General features: G+C 45.7%; 2 protein-coding genes across 2 annotated transcripts in view; both read right to left on the reverse strand.

Moving 5' to 3' along the window:
- Positions 1-933: 933 nt before the first annotated feature.
- LOC147617622 (uncharacterized) overlaps positions 934-25,793 on the reverse strand; it is a 112,555-nt gene continuing 87,695 nt past the window's right edge. The window contains exon 2 of the mRNA XM_086775907.1: positions 934-1,042. The gene's annotated coding sequence lies outside the window, so the exon portion shown is untranslated. The remainder of the gene's footprint in view (positions 1,043-25,793) is intronic.
- On the reverse strand, positions 15,199-17,902 carry LOC147617623 (uncharacterized). Its single transcript, XM_086775912.1, has one exon. It carries the CDS (start codon positions 17,900-17,902, stop codon positions 16,376-16,378), a length of 1,527 nt encoding a protein of 508 aa, XP_086632038.1. The 3' UTR covers positions 15,199-16,375.

Here is a 25,793-nt window from a genome sequence, read left to right on the forward strand (position 1 = left end):
TATTCATACACTTAGCCACTGGACATGACTAATTACTATCCACACACTCCTACCGCCACTAATGCACACTGCATGTATCACACCAACACTATTTGGATGAACTTGCTATCTCAACACTCCCCCTCAAGTTTATCATATCCATCTCTAGTACTCCAAGTCTGTCTCTGAAGTACTCATACTTCTCTTTCCCAAGTGACTTTGTAAAGATGTCGGCATCCTGTTCTTCAGTCCACATATGCCAAATCAATCTATCCATCTAACACCTCTCTAATAAAATGATAATTGGACTTTATTTGTTTGGTCCTTACATGATATATCGGATTGTTGGCCAACTGAATACTACTCATGCTATCACAATGTATGAAAACTCCTCCATCATGATCACAAATCATTAAGTAGTTTCCTTAGCCAAACCACTTCAACCCTAGCTACTCTTCTATACTCTTCCTCCATGCCCAATAATGTAACTATGGGTTGCTTCTTATTGCTCCAACATACAGCAGCACTTCCCAAGCTGAATACATACCCACTAGTAGACCTCCTGTCGTAAGCACTTCCTACACAATCTGTATCCATGTAACCATACACCATCACATTCTTTTTATGCTCATAAAATAGACCACAATGAGAAGTGGTCTTCACATATCTCATAATCTTCTAACATCATCCAAATGTGGCTTCCTACTAGGACTCTGTATAAGTTGGTGAACTAGTCTCACTGTATAACATAAATCTCATCTAGTGGTAATCAAGTAATTCAAGCTACCAACCATCTTCATGTACATGGTAACATCATTTAACTTATCAACAAAATCAATCATTAGCTTTATGTTTTTCTCCAATGGTGTCACCATAGGCTTACATCTAGTCACGCCATACTTTACTTACATATCGAAGGGATATTGCCTTTGCACCAACCATATACCATGTGATGTCTTAATAACCTAAATGCCAAGAAAGCATCTCAATTCTACCAAGTCTTTCATGTCAAGCTAGCTCCTCAATGATACGTTGACATTAGCTATATCATTCCCGCAATCATCTGTGACTATCAAATCATCCACATAAGTCACAATCACCACCAAAACATTATATATCTTCCTTACATATAGTGAAGAATATGAGTTCTTAACATGAGAGATTCACATATTTGAACACAAAAATCTTACAAACGAAGACAAGCCTAAAGAATAATTAGCAATGTCTTAATTATCAAGAAAGCAAATTCATGTACAGAAGTATACTCTAAGAGATTCTAAACGCCCCCCCTCCCTCTTTTCTTTCCATCCTCCTCTTTGTTTCCCTGTCCCTCTCCTCTCTCCCCTCCCGTCAGGTTGGTGCTTTCTAGCTTTTGGAGTTTTCAGCTTTATTCGGCAAATATTATGGTCTTCACCCTCGGGAGGACTCCATGGCAGCCGCTCCATCATCCCCAACCGAAGCCATCGTTGCTTGCATTACCTTCTCCAAAGCGGATCTACAGCTTGCCACGACTTTTGCCTCACTTGAGCCTTCACCCTGGTCTGCAAAATTGTTGGTAGCCACCATACGCATGAATAGGTCAAGCATCTTATTCAAGTCAGCCTCATTGGCGAACCTGCAAAGATCACCAATATTCACCCTTTGGGGTGCAGATACTACCAAGTGGAGTTCGACTCGCCATCGGTGTCAGAACGAGTCATGCAGTTGAGTCCCCTTGCACTGCATGTACGGCACAAGACTTCTTTGCACGGTGGCAGCACGGCTTGGAGTTTGACCCATTGGCTGGCGTTTCAACGGTATTTGCAGGTTGCATGGCCAGGATGGAGCTATAGTTTTAGATCCCCCCAGGTGAGAGCCATCGCCACACGAACTTTTTTCGATCCCTCCTCACTAGTGCCCCAGCATCTCCACAAGTGGTGGAAGCGAGAGGGTCTGGCGGCATACGAGGGAGGTGATTCCCCCTTCTCTTTGTTCATTCTTATTGACACCATTTACTGCTAAGGAGTTGGCAAAGGCATTGAGACAACAAATGCCCGAGGGCAAACGGGCTTCCAGTCTCCTTCTTCACCATTGGGACCTCATGGAAGGTGGCCTTCGAGCTACCTTTAATGAGATTATGATCACAGGTGCCATGCCAGAGAGGCTCTCAGAGGGCTTGATTCACTTGATTCCCAAGGAGGGTGGTGACAGATTGGAGACCCATCACTCTTCTAAGGACAGCCTATAAGATCTTGTGGGTGGCCAAGGCCATCACCAGTAGGAGACTTCAGCCTTTTCTCCCAGACTTGATCCATGGCACTCAGACTGGCTTTGTTCAACATCGGAGCATTCTGAACAACATCTTTACCTTCTAGGAGGCGACAGCTTTGATTAAAGGGAGCCATAAACAATGTTTCCTTGAAACCATCTCAAGGCAAACAACAACACCTTTCTCCTTGCATAGCTATACAAGGGTTAGTGAACATCAAAAACACTTCATAGCAAAAGCACTAACTTTGCAAACTCAAAGTATACTTAGCTTTTCTTTGCTAGGTTGGTCATGAAGCCAAAAGAAATATCTCGTCACCATATCCTTAAGATATCCTGAGATATATCTCCATATAGCTTGCCTGTAAGCTTGATAATATAATCCACAATATCCATATGGAAAGAGTGCTAAACGTGTGCGCATAAAGCCAATTCCACACTTCCAAGATAAATTTTGTGAATTCATAAATCCTTAGACCAAGCTGTCTATTGCTCATGCTCTTGCTTCATAGGCTCTGAAGTGGCTGGCCATGCTTAATAGCAATGATGGTAAGTGTGGTCCCCACTTGAGATCTTTTCTCTTCCTTATTGATAGAAGGAAGCCTCCGCTTCCAAGAAAGCCTATGCTCTGATACCAATGTAACTCGCGGCGGGTGCTTGGGGGACTAGGGCCTTTGACACACTTGTTGATACCATCAATGCATATTAAAACATTTAAACATGGCCACAGACTTAACACATATCCATCATCACTTTGCATAAAACATAAAGCTGGACAAAACATCCACAAATGCTAAAAATGGATCTTGCACATGTGACACCACATAGAGGCCCCCCCTTGGAGTATTTTATTACCCAAGGAGAATAATATCATGTACAAGCTTTGAGAGCCTTACTCTCCCCACGGGAGATGCCGGATTGTCCATATACAAATGCCATAACACAGCCCAACACAAGGCAACTGAGCCGGAACATAGGCTGTAGAAATGCCAAGCCAACAACATAATCCATATACCTTCGTGTGGGTACTGATTCTTCCCCAAAGAAAACCGGGTCTTCATGCAATAGAGTTGGTAAAGCAAGTACTGTTAGAAGTCATCTCCTGTCTACTTTTATACACCAGGGCCTTTGTTGTGGGTGTGCCCGCCCTTATGAGGTGTTTTATCATTTTTCCTCACTCCTCGTATTTTTTCCCCATTTTTCAGTGGTGTGGAGGGATGCCAGAGGTTGGCAGGAGCACCTAGTGGCTGGCTGACTGTCCCATCAGTAGATGTGTGGCTGGCCGACTGCCCAGACATCAGTCCTGAGTACTTTACTGCTGGCTGACTGGATGTATGCAGTCGTGGGCTTCATTTATTGCTGGTCGACTGCTCATGCAGTCATGGAGGGCCACCAGTGCTGGTCGACTGCTCACATGGGGCATATAAATAGACCCCATGCCCCCACCACTTCCTAATTCAGTCATTTGCAAGATCTTGTGTATAGAGAAGAGTTTACACACCTATCTCTCTGTGTTTCTTGTGCTGTCTATTTTCTGCAGTCTACTTGCTCTTGTCTACCCAAGTTTGGTTATCATTTTCGCTGCATATTCTGACATGGTATCAGAGCCCTAGGCTTGTGATAGATCTTGGGAGTTTTTCTGAGCAAGAGGGGGATCGTTAGGTTACTGATTGGTGGACTGTTTTGGACTGTTTGGGAAGAGAAGGTGCAAGAGGAAGGCGGGCCAAGGTGCTGGACAGCCACTTGCAGATTATACAGATTTTTTTTCCCACCCACTCACCCTTTCAGTTTACTCCCCGCGATGGCAAATTTACTAGAGATGGCTCAGAAGCACATGAAGATTCCGACTCTCCCCACATTCCCAGTGGATCGTCAGTAAGTTGGACGGGTCCAATTACGGCATCTGAAAGGTTATGATGGAGTCTGTGCTGGAGTCATATGACCTTGCTGATTTTATCATCATCAAGGTTCCACGGCCGGAAGCAGAGGAAGGGGAGTTACTGTCGACGAGGAAGGACTGAGAGGCGCAGGCACACATGTGGGATCGTGTCAACGCCAGGGTCCGGTCATTTATTTTCCTCAACTGCACACCACAAGTGATCAATCATGTAAAGCACATGACACTGGCGAGAGGCATATGGGAGCACTTGGCTTCTTTGTATAACAGGGTATCACCCATGAAACGGATCTCCTTGGAAGTGCAGATGTGGGTTATGAACCCTGCAAAGTCCTCGACGACGATGCAGGAACACATTAACAAGCTGCAGGCCCTTCAGCAGGAAGTCCTACAAACTAGGAAAGAGATATCATTTGAAGACATGGCCATCACTTTGCTGTCCCACTTGCCTGCTCAGTATTCTGCTTTCTATTCCTCGTTGATTATTACAAGTGGCAGGCTTAGCACCACTACCTGGGAGGAGCTTGTGCCAATGGTCTCGGACCAGGAGGAACGTTTCACGAACCCTCCTCACAGCAGAGGTTCGGAGGCCTTAACTCGCCAATGGTAGAAAGGCCGGAATAACAACAAGGGCAAAGGGAAGGCTTCACCGGAGAAGTCTTCTGAGAAGAAGCCGGATTCAGAAAACGAGAGAAGCTGAAGGTCGAAAGATCCTGTAATGATTGTGGCAAAAAAGGCCACTATTGGAGGAAGTGCCCTAAGCGGATAGGGAAGAGTGCTAATTCCTCAGCCTCAGCTGCAAAGACTCCGGCATTTGTGCACTTAGAGATGGTGGACTCCGACGCTTCATCATCTTCAAGCCAGGAGGCAGTTGGCTTCACCGCGAAGGATACCCGAGAATGGATTCTTGACAGTGGTGCTTCCAGGCACATGACTCCATCCCGTGACTTCTTTCTGGATCTAAAACGGCAGTTAGGTCGCATCTTTATTGGCAACAACTCCACTATTCCGATACATAGTGAGGACCGGATGGAGATTATTCCCGACGGCAAGGGGGGCAAGCATGCTTCCCGTGTTCTTTATGTCCCTGCTCTGGGCTTTCATCTTCTGTTAGTGCATGAAGTATGCAAGACTGGCTTTCGAGTGAAATTTGAGGAGCATTCAGTTGCTCTAAGGGACCGTGAGACTGGCTAGGTTGTTTGGGAAGGCGGTGTGGAGAATGGTATCTACAAGCTCTCTGCACTCTCCTCATTGTGACAGGTTCTCAGGTCGGAGATTTGTGGCACTTTCGTTTTGGCCACTTAAATGTGGATGCATTGAGGCGAGTTTTCCGGGACCAGATGGTGGTTGGCTTGCCAGATGTTGGTAGTAGGCAAGGGCGTTGCAGTTCTTGCATACGTGGTAAGCAGCACAGGGAATCCTTTCCGAAGCAGGCTTCCAGACGGGCTTCAAAACCATTGGAGTTGATTCACACTGACTTGTGTGGACCTCAGCAGACACCATCTTTGGGAGGATCTCTTTACTTTATGCTGCTTGCTGATGATAGTACCAGATTCACGTGGGTCTACTTTCTTTCCCAGAAGGACCAAGCTTTTGCTCGGTTCAAGGATTGGCACGTGATGGTGGAGAAAGAGTCTGGATTTCAGGTCAAGACTCTCATCAGGGCTGATAAAGGAGGTGAATTCTCCTCGACTGTATTTCTCAGATTTTGTGCAGATCATGGCATCAAGGGAACTGGCCAATACTAGATCGTCTTCGGAGAATGGAGTTGTCGAATGCAAGAACAGGACTGTGGTGGAGATGGTGAGGACCATGCTGGAGCATCGTGATCTTCCTCGTCCACTTTGGGGAGAGGCAGTGGCAATGGCTGTCCATACCCTCAACCGATCTTCGACGACTTCAGTACCCCATATGACTCCATTTGAGGCATACTTTGGCAGGAAACCTGATGTCTCACACTTTCGTGTCTTTGGGAGTGACGTGTATGTACATATTCCGAAGAAGCAGAGGGGGAAGCTTGACTCCAAGTCCCGCAAGCTTGTATTTGTGGGGTATAACTCTCTTTCCAAGGGATACAGGTTGTATGATCCATATAGGAACGAGATTGTTGTCACAGCAGGGATGTGGTCTTTGACGAGCATGTTCCAGTATCCACTGTCGAGGAGCCGCCACTTCTTGGCGATCCAAAGGAGTCTGATGATGATTCCCAGACCATCATTCCAGTTGATCAACCTCAGTCACTACAGGAGGTTGAGCCCGCAGCTGGAGTAGAGCCCCCGCGACCACAGGAGGCTCCACGATCTATTCGAGTACCTAGGTGGTTGTTAGACACCCTTCGGGAGTCAGGTGTCACGGAGCTACCCTCCGAGTGGACCACAGAGGATGGCCCTCAAAGATCACATAGAGTCCGAGATAAAAGCAATACAGCGGAGCTTCTTCAGGTGAACTATGCTTTGATGTCGGAACTTGATGCCATCGAGAAGAACAACACTTGGGAGTTGGTACCGAGGCCGTCGAAGCGGTCAGTCATTGGTGTCAAATGGGTCTTTAAGACCAAATATGCGTCTGATGGGTCGGTGGACAAACACAAAGCCAGACTTGTGGCTAAAGGTTATGCTCAGCGGCGGCGGCCAGGCATCGACTACGAGGATACCTTTGCACCGACAGCACGGATGTCCACGATTAGGACCGTTCTTGCCCTTGCTTCTTCTCAGAGGTGGCCCGTGTATCAAATGGATGTAAAATCTGCATTCCTTAATGGTGACCTACAGGAGGAGGTGTATGTTGAGCAGCCTCCGGGCTTTATTGTTCCAGGATCTGAAGGGATGGTTTACAGGTTACGTAAGGCCTTGTATGGTCTTAAGCAGGCTCCCAGGGCTTGGAATCAGAAGATTGATTCCTTCTTTATTCGGACTGGATTTCAAAGATCACTTGCAGATCCGAACCTGTATCTCTTTCGGGAACGCGGCATGGTCACGCTTATCATCCTTTATGTGGATGATCTCATTCTCACCGGCGGTCATGTGGAGCACATTAGAGTGACGAAGGCTGCCTTGTCAAAGGAGTTTGAGATGACCGACTTAGGCTTACTCCACTTCTTTTTGGGATTGAGATCTGGCAGACCCAGAGGGGGTTTTTCGTCTCTCAGCAGCGGTATGTTCATGAGTTGCTTGAGGCCTTTGGGATGGAGAACTGCAAGCCTATTACTTCGCCGATGGACCCGAACACAAAGTTAACCATTACTGATCCTTGTGAGCCAGTTGATGCCTCACAGTACCGGAAGTTGGTTGGTTCATTGATCTGGTTGCTGAGCACCAGATTGGCTCCGTGGGGCTGTTGAGCTCTTTTATGCAGACGCCATTGAAGTCTCATTGGGACGCAGGATTGCGGATCTTGCGGTATCTGCAGAGTACGAAGGATGAGTACGAAGGATCTGGGACTCTTTTACACAGGAGGGGATGGAGTCAAGCTCCAAGGTTGGAGTGACTCGGATTGGGGAGGAGATCCAGACACAAGGAGATCTACTTCAGGATACGATTTCACCCTCGGCTCAGGAGCAGTTTCTTGGAGCAGCAAGAGGCAGCCAACTAATGCCCTTTCTTCGACAGAGGCAGAGTACCGGGCTGCTTGTGGTGCTGCTTGTGAGGTTGTCTGGCTGCGGAGGCTGCTAGGCGAGATTGGGTTTCCACAGAAGAAGCCCACCGTCATCCAGTGCGATAACTAGAGTTGTATAGCTATTGCTCGGAACCCGGTCTTCCATGCCCGGACCAAGCATATAGAGATACAGTATCACTTTGTACGTGAGAAGATCTTGGCTGGTGACATCTTGCTACTTTATTGTTCGACGGAGGATAATGCGGCGGACCTCTTCACGAAGTCTCTACCTCAGGCTACGCTCAGGCGGCACTCTAGCTCCCTTGGGTTGGTTTCACAGCCAGGAGCTGAGAGGGGGTGTTAGAAGTCATCTCCTGTCTACTTTTATACACCAGGGCCTTTGTTGTGGGTGTGCCCGCCCTTATGAGGTGTTTTATCATTTTTCCTCACTCCCCGTATTTTTTCCCTATTTTTTCCCATTTTTCAGTGGTGTGGAGGGATGCCAGAGGTTGGCAGGAGCACCTAGTGGCTGGCCGACTGTCCCATCAGCAGATGTGTGGCTGGCCGACTGCCCAGATATCAGTCGTGAGTACTTTACTGCTGGCCGACTGGATGTATGCAGTCGTGGGCTTCATTTATTGCTGGGCCGACTGCTCATGCAGTCATGGAGGGCCACCAGTGCCGACTGCTCACATGGGGCATATAAATAGGCCCCATGCCCCCACCACTTCCTAATTCAGTCATTTGCAGGATCTTGTGTATAGAGAAGAGTTTACACACCTATCTCTCTGTGTTTCTTGTGCTGTCTATTTTCTGCAGTCTACTTGCTCTTGTCTACCCAAGTTTGGTTATCATTTTCGCTGCATATTCTGACAAGTACCACTCTCCATTTAGTCGGTACAGTAGGTACAATGGCTGGTACAGCCAAAATAGTGGCTAGTACAGCAAGTACAGTGGCTGGTACAATAGGTACGATGGCTGGTACAACAAGTACATCAAGTATAAATGCTGGTACAACAAGTACAATGGCTAGAAATCATAATAAATGATTGAATACCCTTGCCTTCAGTATTTCTTCGCGATGGAAGCCTCCAAAACAGTCCCCAACAGCCGGTATTCTTCATGGGCAGCCTTCAAGAGAGAGAGAAAGAGAGTAGCCATCATTAGGGAAGCCTTCAACGGTGGTAGAGGCTAGTGTGCAGCAAGAGAGCCTCCATTGAAGAGAGAGGGCTCCAATTTATAGATTTGGGCCTCCCATGAGCTAAAATGGCAAGAGAAGGTTACGATGACAAGTGGAGAGCCACACAATAGCTGAAGTGACAAGTGTGAGGCCACTTGTCTCACTTTGATCCCTTTTTCTAACAAGTGTCAGGCCACTTGTCTCACTTTGGTCCACTTTCTTGCCACATGTCCCAATCTAAGAGATGGGTCCTTCCATAATCTTTACCTCTAAAAATATCCCAACTGGTAGACATTCTGTCATAAGCACTTTGCCAACTTTTGGTATCTGCTCAATTCCAGATGTAATGACGCGAACAGAATTTCCATCGGAGTCGGGCCAAAAATAGCAACTCTCCTAAATTTTAGGAGTGTGGTCCTTTGTATTCTAGGATAATCCCCCATTCCCAAAGCTTGTACTTTCCAAATATTTAAACATCCTGGAGTCCACCAGACCCCTTTCAGACTGGGAAATGTCCAGGCTGGTTTGACAGGAACAATGACTGAGGGACTCCGAGAATAGAGAATGGGATGATGACAATCATCCAACAAAACAGATTGGAATCCCATCATCAAGTTTAGCAAAGGGGGATGTCATGTGCAAGACATGCACTGGCTGAGCTCAGAGCTAATGCTGAGGAGAGCAAGCAGATAAAGACAGATCAGAACTAGAGATTAGGAGCATAAATAGCTAGTTTTGACAAGGATTTGACTAATGATGGACATGGTGGGACTGTTGGCCAGTAAATTCAGGTTAAGGTCTAGTCAGCTGCAGCAAAATTATGATGTTTGTTCAAGTGCCTCGCCGACCAGTAGTTGACCAGTTTAGGGTGTCATGTCTAGTCTATAAAAGGCAATTTTGCTTAGGCTAGCAATGGGCTGGATCATAGATTAGGCCTAGACTAAGGTTTACACCTTTTCATTGGAGGCAACCAAGGGCTACAAGATTGTTGTACCTTTTTGTGCTTTATGATGTACTAAATACTCAGCTATCTCTCTCTCTTCCCTCTCTTCTGCATGCATTTTGCATCAGCATGTTCCCAGATAGTGTTTAGGGCTGAATGAAGGCTCCCACAGCTTCCGCATGTGACATTGGTATCAAAGCTTCAAGCTAGTTCTGAGATATTGTTCCTGCCCATGTCTGGTGACTGCATCGCGCATGGATGAAACCATCGCATGTGTCTTGATCTTGCGGTGGTGTGGGAATCAAGCAACTTTGTCTCAACATCAGGCCCATTGCTCAACAAGGCTAAACATTGATTCAGTCCCAGATGAAGGTACACAGGTCCAAGATACAGGAAAGTGCACAGGTACGAGGCCCAAGGCAAGGAACACAAGACAAGGAAGAACTCCCAAGAGGTTGGTTGGTGGTGTTCCACAAAGCCCAAGGAGATGGCAATCCTGTGAGTCGGGTGCCACTTGGGGTACACCAAGAAAGGCTTTCAGGTAACGGTTCCAGGGGAGGTTGATCCTCCAAGGGGCGGAGTGAGAGTGCTAGACTCATTTCTCAAGAAAGAAGACTAGAGGCATTGTTCAGGGGCAGGGCAGGAACGGACTGGGGACTGAATGGAACAAATGCATAGATCTTCATCAGAGTTAGAGTGGATTTGGAGATCGGGTCGGGTGTCAGTGAATAGGTTGCCAGAGAAGGAAGGATGATTGAAGGACTCCAGGAAAAGAGAATGGGATGATGACAGTCATCCAAGAAAACAGATTGGAATCCCATCATCAAGTTTAGCAAAGGGGGATGTCATGTGCACGACATGCACTAGCTGAGCTCAGAGCTAATGCTGAGGAGAGCAACCAGATAAAGACACATCAGAACCAGAGATTAGGAGAATGAATTGCTAGGGATTTGACTAATGATGGACATGGAGGGGCTGTTGGCCAGTTGGCTGCAGCAAAAGTCGGACGTTTGTCCAAGTGGCTGGCCGACGAGCTTTCAGCCAGTTTATGGTGTCATGTCCAGCCTATAAAAGGCAGTTTTGCTCAACAATTTGATTCATTCAGGCCAGCAATGGGCTGGATCATAGATTAGGCCTAGACTAGGGTTTACAGCTTTTCATTGGAGGGAGCCAAGGGCTGCAAGATTGTTGTACCTTTTTGTACTTTATGATATACTGAATACTCAGCTATCTCTCTCTCTCTTCTGCATGCGTTTTGCATTAGCATGTTCTCGGATGGTGTGTAGGGCTGAAAGAAGGCTCCCAGAGCCGCATGTGACACAAGAGAAAACTGAGATGAACAAAAAAACTATAAGGAAAAGCATAAACTAAAAGACGAAAAGCAAAGTAGGAGGGGAAAGCAAAGCAAAAGCATCGCTTTTTGCTAAAAGCAGGGATCCCCTGAACGTCGTGGGGCTCATCAACAACTTCATCATCAAGTCTTGGTATTCAACATTGCCATCTTCAAAACATCATCATCATCAACAAGAATGCGGGATTCATCAGCCAGCCTCCATCCACTCGTGCGCTAACCAACAATGTACCTGTGTGTGCCACCAAGCTGTTGTGCGCCGCCATTTTGCTGAACGCCTGCACCTCTTCGCCTTCCTAACCAACTGCAGCCAACCGCCACTGACTGGAACCGCCTGCTGGCCGACGTCATCAATACTGCCCCCAGCGCTTGTCTGAAAGCGCTGTCGTATGTACTGCCCGCTCTTTACATGTGTGCGCCTAGCTGTCACCATATGTGCGCCACTTGCTGCTGGTGCTTTCTCTAGCTTTGCTGTGCCTCTTGAACTTTTGGAAAGTTCCGTTTTCTGGCCTGTGTGCTACCCGACTTGCGCCGTCGCCACCCTTTGTACCAGGCCGCCACCAACTCCACCTGGCCACCAACAACTACTCTTGGCCGCTCTGTGCTGCCAGCACTTCTGCCATCTAGAGCTGCTGTCCGGACAGAGCCGCCAGAGCCTACTAATACACCTGGCCGCCGCTGTCTACACCTGGCCGCCAGAGGATATACCTAGCGGCAGCCCGTTGAACAAGAGCTAACTACCGATATTTGCTGGCTGCTACCCCCAGCCGCCACCTGATCCACATCTATTTAAGCCGGCCATACGAGTCATTCTACGCTATACCTTACGGCGGTTGCTGACTGGATCACTGTGAGACCACAAGTATTGGACTCGGTTCATACTCCCGTGTTTGGAATCTTGTGGGCTTCTTCTACCTCAGGTTTGGGCAACAAGCTTACAACCATAAACCTTGTCATCTACACACATCTCTCATATACTTCTTGTACGGACTTGGAGTCCCTTGGATTTGGACTTGGACTTCTTGGATTTGGATTTGGACTTGGATTTGGACCTGGAATTGGATATTGGATCTTATACTAGCCCAGTGAGAGATTCTTGTGGGTCATCTCCGTGGTGTGCTCAGCATTAGAGATCTCGTGGCTCGACATCGACTTCGACTTGGGGTTCTACATCGACATATTTGTTCGCTTTTGTATTCATTGTTGTATTGATCTTGGCCAGTGTGCCCATGGATTGTTCCATAATAAATTCCTAAAACGGGCCTGAGCATGTTCCCCGCTCAGTGTGGTGTACCGTGCAAACTTCTCTAAACCCTTCTCTCTCTCCCTTTCTCTATCTCCTCTCTCTATATTTATATCTCTTGGAGATGTGATAGAATCTATTACAATACGGTGGTACCAGAGCAGGATTTCTCTTGAAGAAACTTTCTTGGGGTGACATAGCCATGTCGAGAGAAGAGGGAAACCAAGAGCCTAATGAAGCGAACAACTATGAGGCCGATTAAGGACTTCAAGATGGAAACCAAGGCTATCGATCTATTTCTAATGAGACCGTGGCCATGACATCGGCAGAGTACCGAGATTTTCAGCAGTTTAGACTGTTTCTTCAAGACAAAGAATTCCTTGCTTGGAGAGCCAAGAAGGAACAGGACCATAGAAGGGCTCGGATGTTTGAAGATTTCATCAAGGTTTGAGCCACTGAAGCCGAAGGACTTGAAGCTGCTAAAGCTTATCTTCGTGCCAAGGGAGTCACCATCACAGAAGGATCTACAGCTACCTGTTCCATTTCTCATGGAGAAAACAAGAAGGCTTTCCCTAGGCCTACATTCTCAGATGTAGCTTCTTGGGGACAGGTAAAGGAAAGAAAGGCAAAGGAGCCTACATCAACCAGCAAGATGGACTTCAAGCCAAGAGAGAACAGCATCAAGTTTGATGCTTTTCGTGGAAAGCGGGACACCCAAAAAGCTCTATCTTTTGTCAAACAGTTTGATGCCGCTTTTGAAGGAGATGATTACTCCAAAAAGTCAAAGCTTCGAATGGTTCGTATGCATTTGAAGGATGCCGCTAATGTGTCGGGGAGGCTCGCCTCTATAGCCTGTCCGAACCCACCACCATAAGGAGGGAACAACCACCAACACAAACACCAAATCAAAGCACCAGTCTATTCAGTTGATGTCCCTTGATCTTCAACTGACACAAGCGAATACTTGAGCACACTCCAAACTCTTCAAAACTGATGCAGCTGACTCTTCCAGTCGTCCTCCCAGGTCCGTCCTGACCTCCAATGGCCTTGGTCTTCACTCCCAAGTCTTCAGCTGACCTTAGCTGACCACAAACACTCCCAGCTGACACAAATTGATCTACTTCTATGACTGAATATTGAATCGGACAGCTGAAACTGACCGCAGTCAGAATTACGTCCGCCAGGCTTCCTCAAAGTTCCTCCAATACCAGCAAACTTCAAATACTTACTTTATAATCCCATAGAACCTATCAGCTCTCCCCTACTGACTATCGACTGATTGGATTCAGACCTATCTTCCTCAACTGACTCAGATCTGACTCCTACTGACTGAAATTCTGACAGTCAGACCAAAACCCAAAACTTTCCCCTTCAACCCAAAGAGGTCATTTCTACCCTTGTATGCCCTCAGTTGACTCCTTGCTGATCAACTTCTAACATTGTCAGACCCTGCTGACTCCAAAACAAAGCTATCTGACACAACTCTGATTCAACACAATTCAGCTCTTCACTCACAATTGAATTTTCCTCAGTATCTCAAACCAAACAGCAAAAAATAGAGCATAATCAATTCATCCTTCCAAACACATAAGGAGCCATTTGCATATAGACGATTAATGAGCTTGTCTCAAAACCCTAAGACATGAGGATTAAACAAAAGAGAGAGAAAACATCAAGAACAAGGGAAATCCACCACGGTAAAATCTTGGCAAAACTCTTCAAATCTTTTCCTTCAATTTCCATAAGAACCAGCAACAAAGGGCTCTGCAACCACAGTGCACGCTTTGCAAACCTCCACCACGAACACAGAAAGGAAAAGTTGAGCAAAGCTTTGGGCTGGTCCAAGTTCCAATTGAGCTGCAACTTCAGAGATCCTAGGGCACCAACCTCCTACAAGATCCTCTGTCACCCCTGCACCCTCTGCTCTGGACAAATCCAAGCTCTCACACCCATTCCTGCGTCTTCTTCCCAGACAAAAAACCGTCGTCACAACGACCTCCAATCCAAACTAACAAAACAGCAAAGCACAACAGTAAGCTTCCACAGAGCCTTCTCACAAATTCCCCAGCAAGACTCTCCTGGCTCCTTCGCCCTCTCTTCTCTCATTCAACCTCCTACAAGATCCTGTCACCCCTGCACCCTCTGCTCTAGACAAATCCAAGCTTTCTCACACCCATTCCTACATCTTCTTCCCGGACAAAACACCGTCGTCACAACGACCTCCAATCCAAACTATCAAAACAGCAAAGCACAACAGTAAGCTTCCATAGAGCCTTCTCACAAATCCCCCAGCAAGACTCTCCTAGCTCCTTCGCCCTCTCTTCTCTCATCCAACCTCCTACAAGATCCTCTGTCACCCCTGCACCCTCTGCCCTAGACAAATCCAAGCTTTCTCACACCCATTCCTGCGTCTTCTTCCCAGACAAAACACCGTCGTCACAACGACCTTCAATCCAAACTAACAAAACAGCAAAGCACAACAGTAAGCTTCCACAAAGCCTTCTCACAAATCTACCAGCTAGACTCTCCTGGCTCCTTTGCCCTCTACTCTCTCATTCAACCCACTTCTCCCAGGTTCTCCAATGCACCTCTCAGCAATCTCTCTTCCTCTACTGTGCATGCAAAAGCTCTTTCTTCTTTTGGCCGGTGCTGACAACGGCTAGTTCTATAATAGAAGGTCCCTTGTTCCTAAGGTTTCATCCACACTCGACAATTTATTCTTGTGTCTATGGTGTGGATGGGCGCGTATTTTGGGCATCATATCTTGGCACAAAAAAAACCTATCATAGTTTTTTTTTTCAAGCTCTCTGCGTCATACAAGTCACAGTTTTCTATTACATCACCATAGCCATTTGACTGGATATCTTCATCACCCATCTCCAAAGGCTTAGCAACTGCAACAACATTTTCGCCATCCACATCAAAACAAGTAATATCAATATCATTTAAGAAACTATCAACAAAGCATGGAGAAGCATCTTCCAGCTCAGCTTGATCACATTCATCATCCACAACATGCATTGAATTCCTTGACACTTCTAGTACACATTCAGGTGCCTGCTTCACAATATCATTCTCCTCCAAACCCCTTCCTGAAAACATGTGGCCAGCATCCTTCAAAACCATGTCTGCTTCCTTTGTAAGCATACCAACAGTCATCCCCAAGACTTCATGAGCATCAGTGCATGGGTCTCCCACTTCTGCTTCTAACAAACTTTGGTCCAAATCTGTTTCATTATCTGATCCATCTGAAGACCCTGTCACACAAGTATCCAAGCTTATCTTCCCACTTCTCAGACCAATAATTTCACTTTCCTCTTCAGTGGCTGCTTCCAGCATACTTACATTACCAATCTGACCTTGGGGTGGCTGTTGTCCAGGCACATGATTCTCTCTCACTTCATCCCAATAATCAACAACCCTATTGACCTCTTGTCTCTGAATGACAGCATAGACTCCACCTAGTGCTCTCCTTGGCTGCAGACATTGAAGTGCCACATGTCCCCTTACTCCAAAGTTAAAGCAATGAACCTCATCCATCCTAAAGGCTGTAATCTCCTGGAGATTGCCTTATCTGTGCCCTAGGGCTGTCCTACAGCCCCTCCATGGCTGGTGGGTTCAGCCTGGGCCTTCCTGGCCCTCATGGGGGTGGTTCTACACCATTCCCATGCCCATACTCAGATCCGGGGTAGTCCTATGGGCTGGCCCCTTGTCCTAAACATAATCTACTCAGTGATTTGGCATCCGGTACCATACCAGATACACAGAACCGCTGACATCATTCTAGAGGGAGACTCACAGCGCGGACTGGCACTGTTTCATGTGCAGGACAGTGCACACTTGACCTTAGACTCCTGTGCAGGACAATGCACACCTGACCTCGGACATCTGAGATGGATCCCTGGCTGACTCGTCCCGGACTAGGCTCACATGGGACCAGTTCACCATCCCAGGTCCTCCACCTTCTGTACAGAAATGTCTACGTGGCATCCAAGTGCGGGATGCACGTGACACAATTCTCTAGCTTCCTCTATCTTGCCCTCCTTGACCAACCAATGCATCACTGAATTGCAGGTTGTGCCTGGCCTGCATCCTTTCTCTGCCATCAGAGAGAAAATGTGAAGGGCCATGTTGCCTTTGCCTGTCTTGAGCAAGCTATCTATTGAACTGGTGTAAGTCACCGTGTTCGGGCTGCATCCTTTCTCTGCCATCAGAGAGAAAATGTGAAGGGCCATGTTGCCTTTGCCTGTCTTGAGCAAGCCATCTATTAAGCTGTTGTAAGTCATTGTGTCTGGAGGGCAGCCCATACCTTCCATTTTGTCAAACAATTCTGTAGCTTCCTCTATCTTTCCCTCCTTGACCAACCAATGCATCACTGAATTGCAGGTCACTGTGTTTGGACTGCACCCTTTTTCTGCCATCAGAGAGAAGATGTGAAGGGCCCTGTTGCCTTTGCCCGTCTTGAGCAAGCCATCTATTAAACTGGTGTAAGTCACCGTGTTTGGGCTGCATCCTTTCTCTGCCATCAGAGAGAAAATGTGAAGGGCCATGTTGCCTTTGCCTGTCTTGAGCAAGCCATCTATTACGCTGTTGTAAGTCACTGTGTCTGGAGGGCAGCCCATACCTTCCATTTTGTCAAACAATTCTGTAGCTTCCTCTATCTTTCCCTCCTTGACCAACCCATGCATCACTGAATTGCAGGTCACTGTGTCTGGCCTGCACCCTTTCTCTGCCATCAGAGAGAAAAGGTGAAGGGCCATGTTGCCTTTGCCTGTCTTGAGCAAGCCATCTATTAAACTGGTGTAAGTCACTGTGTTTGGAGGGCAGCCCATACCTTCCATTTTGTCAAACAATTCTGTAGCTTCCTCTATCTTTCCCTCCTTGACCAACCAATGCATCACTGAATTGCAGGTCACTGTGTTTGGACTGCACCCTTTTTCTGCCATCAGAGAGAAGATGTGAAGGGCCCTGTTGCCTTTGCCTGTCTTGAGCAAGCCATCTATTAAACTGGTGTAAGTCACCGTGTTTGGGCTGCATCCTTTCTCTGCCATCAGAGAGAAAATGTGAAGGGCCATGTTGCCTTTGCCTGTCTTGAGCAAGCCATCTATTACGCTGTTGTAAGTCACTGTGTCTGGAGGGCAGCCCATACCTTCCATTTTGTCAAACAATTCTGTAGCTTTATCCATCTTTCCCTCCTTGACCAACGAATGCATCACTGAATTGCAGGTCACTGTGTTTGGACTGCACCCTTTCTCTGCCATCAGAGAGAAGACGTGAAGGGTCCTGTTGCCTTTGCCTGTCTTGAGCAAGCCATCTATTAAGCTGTTGTAAGTCACTTCTGGAGGGCAGCCCTTAGCGCTCATGTGCTCGAGCAGCGGAAAAGCTATTTCCGCCCGGTCATGCTGAGCCAACCAGCCGATCAGCACATTGTAAGTGACTGTGTTGGGCTGGCAGTCCATGTTGGCCATTTGTTCAAAGAAGGCAAGAGCTTCTGTGGCTCTCTCTCAAGCAAGATCTTGGGTGAAGACTTTACCCTTGGGGTTGAGGAGGGCGAAGAGGAGGGCGTTGAAGACATGGATGTTGGGCGGGCAGTGGAGGTCCCGCATGGAGCGGAAGACTCGTTTGGCCTCGTGAGGTAAGTTCGCCCGGCCGAGGGAGCCGATAAGGGCGGCAAAAAAGTGGGGCATGGGTGGGATGCGAGCGTCTTTCATGGAATGGAGGACGGACCATAAGGTGTAGAGATGAGCTGGGCGTCCGAGGGATCTGCCGAGCGCGGTGAAAGTGTGGGAGTTATGGGCGAAGCGGGGCTGTTTGGGAGCCCATCTGAAGAGGCTCCAGGCCATGGCCGACGACGTCCGAGGGTGCAGGATGACGAGGCTTAGCAGGGCAGGCGTAAGCGGATGATCGTGGAAGAGGGAGGTGAGGGTGGACTCCAGCGCAGGGCTCCATACGCCCTCTTCCGACAGAATGGCAGCGGCTTTCTGCGCAACAAGAGTGCAGTCACCACCGAATCGCACTCCCATGCTGTCGTGCTCTCTCTCTTTTTCTCTCTCTCTCTCTCTGTCGTCTGTCTCTCTCTCTCGCGCGCGGAACCTGCAAGCGCCTTAATGTTGTGAGAGAACAAAATCTTTTATGTTGTGTCCAATTTAATGTCATTTACGTTACGATGTGTTATTTTTGTTGCAGGCGTTTTAAAATTTTGGATACTTACACGATTCTCTTATTTCTTATTGAGATTTTTGTGACTGGTTCATATTGAGATTTTTGTGACTGGTGCATTTTTGTGAATTATTTTCTGCAGGTATCTTAGGATACAGAATATCATGTATCGACGTGGCACGTCACCTACTCCAGCGGGTTTCAAAGAGAAAGGACGAAAACGAAAGCAAACTTTGTTTTAAGATATTTCAAACAGAAAAGACGGAAATGAAAGCAAACTTTGTTTTATTGATCCACCAGAAGTTTTATTTGTGTACATAAATATCCAGCGGACGTTACAAGGAAAGTGAACTGCAAGACTCAGACAAAGGCTTCTCCACTAATGTCAAGCTTCGGCAGTACTGAGATGAACTCATCTCCCTCGCTGATGGCTCTTGCAGCTTTCTCTTCACAGGAATTTATGTATGGCTCTGCAGGGGTCGACACTCAGGAGGGCTGTCCTCCACGATGATTGGATTATTGCAGCCACCAAGTGGAACTCCATCCTCTTCACTTCTTCGCAAGAAGGCTTCTGGATCATCTTCTTGCTGTGCTTCACATGGCTTCGTAAGAAAATACCTGGCAGGCTCACCTTTGATGTAGTGATCTCTGAAGAACACTTTTCTTATGTCAGAGATGTCTGCGAGCTCAGGAGTCTTCAAGCACTTTCACACCGCACGAGCTCTGCTTGAATCCATTCCATTGCCTGCCTTCGGAAATGATCCATTGAGCACTAGGGAAATATTTTCCACTTCTCATCATTTTTAGAAGAGTAACACCAAGGGTCACTGTCCATTTGTTGAGAATATATAGTTTTCCATGTATACAAAACCCCTCTCAAAAATATTCAGTGGCGTGAGACAAATCCTATTTTTCAAGTCACCCTGCCCAAATTGTGCATACAGTGTTCGGCCTCGGGAGATTTCTTCAGCAGAAACATTGTGTGCATGAAAACGGGCCCATGGTCAAGTGCATTTGAAAAGAGAGCCTTAGTTCACATATGTAAAAAGAGGGGGACATGAGAATTGCAAGAATGAAGGAGGAGGTTTTGCTCTTGATTTTCTTGAAGTTGAAGACCATATTCTTGGATTTCTAGCCATCAAAGAGGTCCTATGCTCCTTGCATTGATTCTTATGTTTATTTTGAGCTTTATGTAACATTGTGGAGTAATTAGCATATGGATCAATCTTATGTTTTATGTTAGATATGAGTGTTTTTGTGTGTGTGTGTGTGTGTGTGTGTGTGTGTGTGTGTGTGTGTTCTTGAGTGATAGAGAAAGGCAAAACTACGAGCAAACATCAAGTGCATTCAATCTACAATTGGGTTGTTGCTTTTGTGCTAGCTTTCTTGGATAGAGTGGGCCATATTGGTTGTTGAGTTCAATAATGAAGAAGAGATGGTGAGTATGGAGTCATTGTTGACAGCTTCAAAAGCCTGGGAAGGAGAGAGTAGTTATTAGAGAACTGCTGGCTCTATAAAGAGGGAGACTCCTATGGAAATAGTGGAGAGGAGGACTGTCTCACAGTCAATTACAGTGGCTCCATGTAGCCTAGAGTGTTTTAGCCATATGTAGAACAAGCAACTATGCAATGTTAAGCATTAAGAGTGCAGCAACAATGGTGATGTGTAAGTGGTTAAGCATTAAGTGTGTAGCAATGATGCGACAATGGTGATGTATCAAAATTTGTTACACACACACACGTGCATTTTGGGCATACCTACAACACAAAAAAGGGGAACTACAACATATTAGGATATTGTAGAAGTAAAAGCTCAAGAATAATTTGTGGACCATGAGCTCAGATCTATCTTGTGGTGGTGGGGGAATAATTTGTGGACCATGAGCTCAGATCTATCTTATGGCCGTGGGGGAATTAAGGCAACTAGCAACCTAGGAGGTGAGCTCAACACAGTTGCACTCTATTGAGACAGAGGCCAATGGCACTTGGAGACACAGTTGCATTTTACATTGCACTCTATTGAGATAAGTCAGAGGCCAATGGCACTTGGAGAGGACCACAGCATCAAATAGGTCTATGGCTCCATCCCAACAAGGTCGTTAAAACGGAGGGGGCCATAGCATCAAATAGATCAACAAAGCTTGATTTGAACTGTGTTGAGACGAGTTAGAGGCCAATGGCACTAGGAGGGGACCACATCATCAAATAGGTCAACAACTCCATCCCAACAAGGTCGTTAAAACAAAAGGGACCATAACATTAAATAGATCGACAAAGCTTGATTTGAAGTAGATTGACAAAGAGCGACCACCTCTATCAAAGAGGTTTAAAAGGGGGCTTAGGATGGGGGTGCTACTTGTAGCTTGTTATGCCCTTTCCTACCCCCTTCTAGAACTCTACCCATGGAATGCAAGAAAGAAATACAACCATTTACCTTGTTACTGCTATAACTAAGTATGCCCCTTCCTACCCCCTTCCTACCCCCTTCTAGAACTCTACTCATTCATAAAATGCAAGAAAGAAATACAACCATTTACCTTGCTCCTGAGCTCGGTCCTCTTGAAGTAATCAAGCACAACTTGTGCAACTCCACTCTCTTCAAGCCTCTCCTCCAAGCTGCTCACGAAGGGGTTTCTTCCATCCCTTGGCAAGGGAAAACTCTCCTCTCTCTCTCTCTCTCTCTCTCTCTCTCTCTCTACTTTCTCTTATAAGAATAGAAAGGAACATGCACCAAAAATCATTCTAGCTTCTACTCTCAACTCTCTCTCACTCTTGCAAGGGAAAAATTTTCTCTCCACTTTCTCTCATAGCTGTTATGGCTCACCCTAACCCCTCTTGAAACATATCCAACAAGAGATTACCTAGTGAACCTCAACACTATCGTGATGACCTTTCCAATTCTTGAGCTCGTAACCCTTGAGGTCTCCAAGCTCTGCAACTCTTTGAGAAGAAATTCCACTGCGCCTCCCGCGAGCGTTGTCACACCGCCTCGTTGCACTACGGGTACTCGTCCCTCCTCTCACCTCACTTCACTCACACACACTCACTAGCATGCATTAGGGAGAGAGATTAGCAAGAGTATTAGCAAGAGCAAGACTCAATTGTACAATGGGAGAGTATGTTGTATTATGAGAGAAATTCACTTATATACATGGCCATAAGTATTTACACTCACTTAAACTGTGGTCGACTAGGAACTTTAGGTTCATAAGAGGCCTACTGCTATTACAATGACTACTCTCATAATATATCCATGAAGTACATCACTTGGGACTTCATCCTAATTTGCTATCACACGCTCTTGAAGCAAAAATCGCCTTAAGTATTCCATCGGACCATTACGGGAGCCCATCCAACTTGTAGCTTTGGACACCATTGCTTCATACCTTGAATGTATGACCTTTTGTTGTATCTACCTTGACTCCTTGATGTAAGATAATGGCGGTAGCTCTTATTAACCCTAGGAATGGGTTAACATTTCCCTTTCTTGATGGCGATCGCGTCCTCATGATCACATTGAAGACCTTTGTGTAGGAAGAATCGACAAGCTTTGTCGATGGCTTGATGTTGAGTGACGTTCAATGGACGTTATTCCTCTGGAAGGAATGAGAAAGGCTAGTTAGTAAAGGAAAAGGTTAGTTGTATATTGGGAATTCCTAGCAGGTTGGGGGTCTGCGGTTTTTGCGAATGATTGCATTTTTATATTTTTGTGAGTATGTTTTTTTTGGGGGTTTTTTGCTCACTTTGTTTTTGGCAATCATAAGCAAAGTTACATGTGATTTGTATTAGTGGGGATGCTAAGAGATGTTAATAATGGGAGAGAAGAGCGGGAAGGATCCGGAGGAATGTAGACATAATCATCAGAACGAGATGGTGATTCTCAATTCCTCATTTGATTCATTGAAGCGACATTCATCATTTAAAGAAATCGGCCTTCGATGAAGTCCTTCCGTGTGGCAAGGTTCTTGTTAATGTTAGGGAGTAGGACCTGTTCTTACATGCTTCTTTCTATGTGCTTCTTATGTTTTTATGTATAATTAAATACTCTTAGAAAGCAGATATACATGAAGTACAAGAAGTGAGTCATATAGCCTCTTATTGAATTGCTCTATGTTGAAGTAGCCATTGGTTGGCCAGGATTGAAAGAATTACATCGACTTGTGAGGCTAATATGGATATCTTCACTAAGGATTGGAGATCATTGATTTGTGAAAATGGTCGCGTCGTTTGGAGAGGTGTGTAATTTGAAGGAAAACTTCAAGCGATGGGTTGTACCATTGACGAGGCTTTCGCCCACCATGCCCCCCCATCGAGAGATATACCTGGAAGTTGTCGATAGTGAGGCTCGATGCATATTTTCTCCAGTGCATGAGTATGGATATGTACTCATGGAGCTGCTACTACATTAACATAGCCAAAAGAATAGCTTCATATATAGAGGGGTGAAAAGAGCATTGTGATTTTGTCTTTGATGCACTCATAAGTCTCCGTTGCAGATGTGGGAATTGATTCTTGAATTTTTGTTCAAATGTTGTCGAGGTGATAGGTAAGACTGCTGCTTGGTTACCATTGGGGTTGCTTGAACACATGAGCTGTGGTGGTAGGTGCTGAATGCACGAGAGTGGTTGAGTGACTTGCTTGGTGTTGCTTGGGTTGTCATTCTTGTCGAAGCTGTTGAGGTTGAAATTTGTTGGTGAGGTTTTCTTCACGTTGTTCGATTTTGGCAACCATATGACAGTATTACCTTCATAATATCTTTGTTGTTGAAGCACGTGCACAGGCACCCATCTTTGATGAACATTAGAAATTAGTGCCTGATGCTTTTAGTAGTGCTGAGGTTTCCTTCTTTGTGTAAGCTTAGGGGACTTTGTGATGTGCTTGGAAATCCAAGTGTTGGTATTTCCTTGATAGTACCCTTGTGCTTGCAGTAATCTTTTGGGCACCCACACTTGCTGAGATGTTAGAGTTCGCTGAGGAACTTACATAGGCTTTTGTGGATGGTGTTATGGAGTACTTATCTTTTTCCTTGGCCCTGAGTGATCCGTTGAGGAAGAGGCTTTGACTATTAAGACACCCAAATTTGATTGGCACCTTCGTAGTAATAGCCTTGAGCAACAAGTAGCTACTTCTCCACCCACATTTTGATACCATTAAGATACCTTCATTTTTGTTGTCTTGGTGTATTTTCCTTTTTGGTTGAAGTGGAAGGTTGTGAGCCCTCCTTCACATTAGTTAGCGCTAAGACTGCAGGTTTGAGACTCATTACCGTTTGTGAGACCCCTACCCTCTACAATATTATCAGAATGCTAGCAGTGGAATAACAATTACACAGGGTAGAGTATCCCACTCAGGGCCTCGCCTATGTCTATCCGAGCAACAGACTATCTGGTGACTCTTCCCTAAGCCAAACCCTCAAAAATTTTCTTGCTGGGAAAACATGGGAAAACATGGGAAAATTTTCTTGCTGGGAAAACATGGGCGATTCCTCCAAGGAAAAATCTAATGCAAACTATCGAATGTGGTCATTTAGTCTATTGGTCTTCTAGTCCCATATGGTTGAGTGACCCAGTCCGTAAGAGGAGCAAGTCTTGCATTGGTTCATAGAGATCAACGCTTTTTTCCCCCTCGAGTGAGACACAGCGGTTGATCCGGTCCCCTAAAACAAGACTTGTTTGGTTTCTCTATCGATCGTATGTATCTTGAACTAAACTTCTACCCTTGATTTATTTATATTTCAACTATAAGGAATTCCACTGATTTAGTTTAACCCCATCTAGTCCCATGGGTTAGCCGACCACCCAACCACTGTATTAGTGGGAATTCAATCACTCACCCACCCATAATTGAAATGCCATTTTACTTTCGAAGACAAATACACACACTCCTCTTAAACATTTACACACACACTCCTCTTAAGACAAGGATGAATAAATAATCATTAGTACCAATACATTTTCACAGCTTGAATATATCAAGTTCCATCCTTTTCAAACAACATAAGTATCATTCCGGATGCCCCGTTGAAGGTCTACTAACCAACCAACGAGTTCTAGATTTAGTTTCTAAAAATTCATTTCTTATACATAAAACTTCTCGCCAATCCATGAAGATCTCCCTCGTCATACCCATGGATGTCATCGGGCGACCGCGAGCCCGAGCATCGCCTGGTCAGTACCCTCTAGGATCCTCCTTAGGTATCCTAGCACTTCACTCAGGGACCGCTTCGTCGGCCCCTCACCTATCGTAGCGGAGCACACCATTTTAATCATACCGAGGCTAGTCAAGACCTCGGCAGACTTTCCCGCGGCGTGGGACATCCTCTGATGACTCCCTACAGGCCGTTGAAACACGACCTTATTTAAAACAATAAGCCAAATGCACCCTCTAGCATTCTGGTGTAAAACAGAATGCTCCCTCTAGCATTCTGGTGTAAAACAGTCCTTTTATTAAAACAAGTTTCTATGCAAGTTAAGATTTCCAGTGAGATTAATTATATTTTCACAAAAAGATTTATCAACTAAGATTTCTAAGTTTTTATTCTTATGAGATCTTTTATTTCAATTTTCGGACTTTCCCAAAGGAATAGTCACAAATTTCCTCTTTTGCTTAATTAATCTATTATTTTTGCATGGGGTTGAATTCATACTTATTCTAGAACGAACTCATCTTTATTTTGCGCCCTTAATTGGGTAAATGTTTTACCATTTAATCTTTACTTGTGCAATTATGGCCTTTGGGTAAGGTCTGGGGTCTTGACATGATAACCACTTCGAAGATCCTACTCTTAACATCTTATTTTTATAGGTCCAAAAAGTAGTACTTTCAAGTTAGGCTATTTCTACCATGAATTTGAGAATTCTGAGGTCAAATTTGGCATCAGTACCATCACAATACCCTAATCTCCCATTTTTCGGGACCCGAGACTACTTTAATCATGATTGAAATTTATAATCTGACGGTCCACCGTCCAAGATAAAAAGTCATCCAATTGTCTATTTGAGACTCGGGAAGTACCCTTATGGTCACGGGACAGCCATGGACATTTTTTCAAAAATCACTCCCGACAACCCCGTCGGACAACGCTGGGTGGTACTTTGAGAGGTTTGTTTTTACATACTCCATATGTTAAATTCTTATCCATGAAAACAAAGGAAATTTCTCTAACCTTTCTCTATTTATTTCATTTAAACTATTGAGGCAT

The sequence above is a fragment of the Cibotium barometz genome, chromosome 36, assembly GCF_041138505.1.
Source record: "Cibotium barometz isolate CiBa-2024 chromosome 36, ASM4113850v1, whole genome shotgun sequence".
NCBI classification, from domain to species: domain Eukaryota; kingdom Viridiplantae; phylum Streptophyta; class Polypodiopsida; order Cyatheales; family Cibotiaceae; genus Cibotium; species Cibotium barometz.

Excerpts from the sequence above, each read along its gene's own strand:
- LOC147617623 (XM_086775912.1), bottom strand. The coding sequence starts at position 17,902 with ATGGCCAACATGGACTGCCAGCCCAACACAGTCACTTACAATGTGCTG.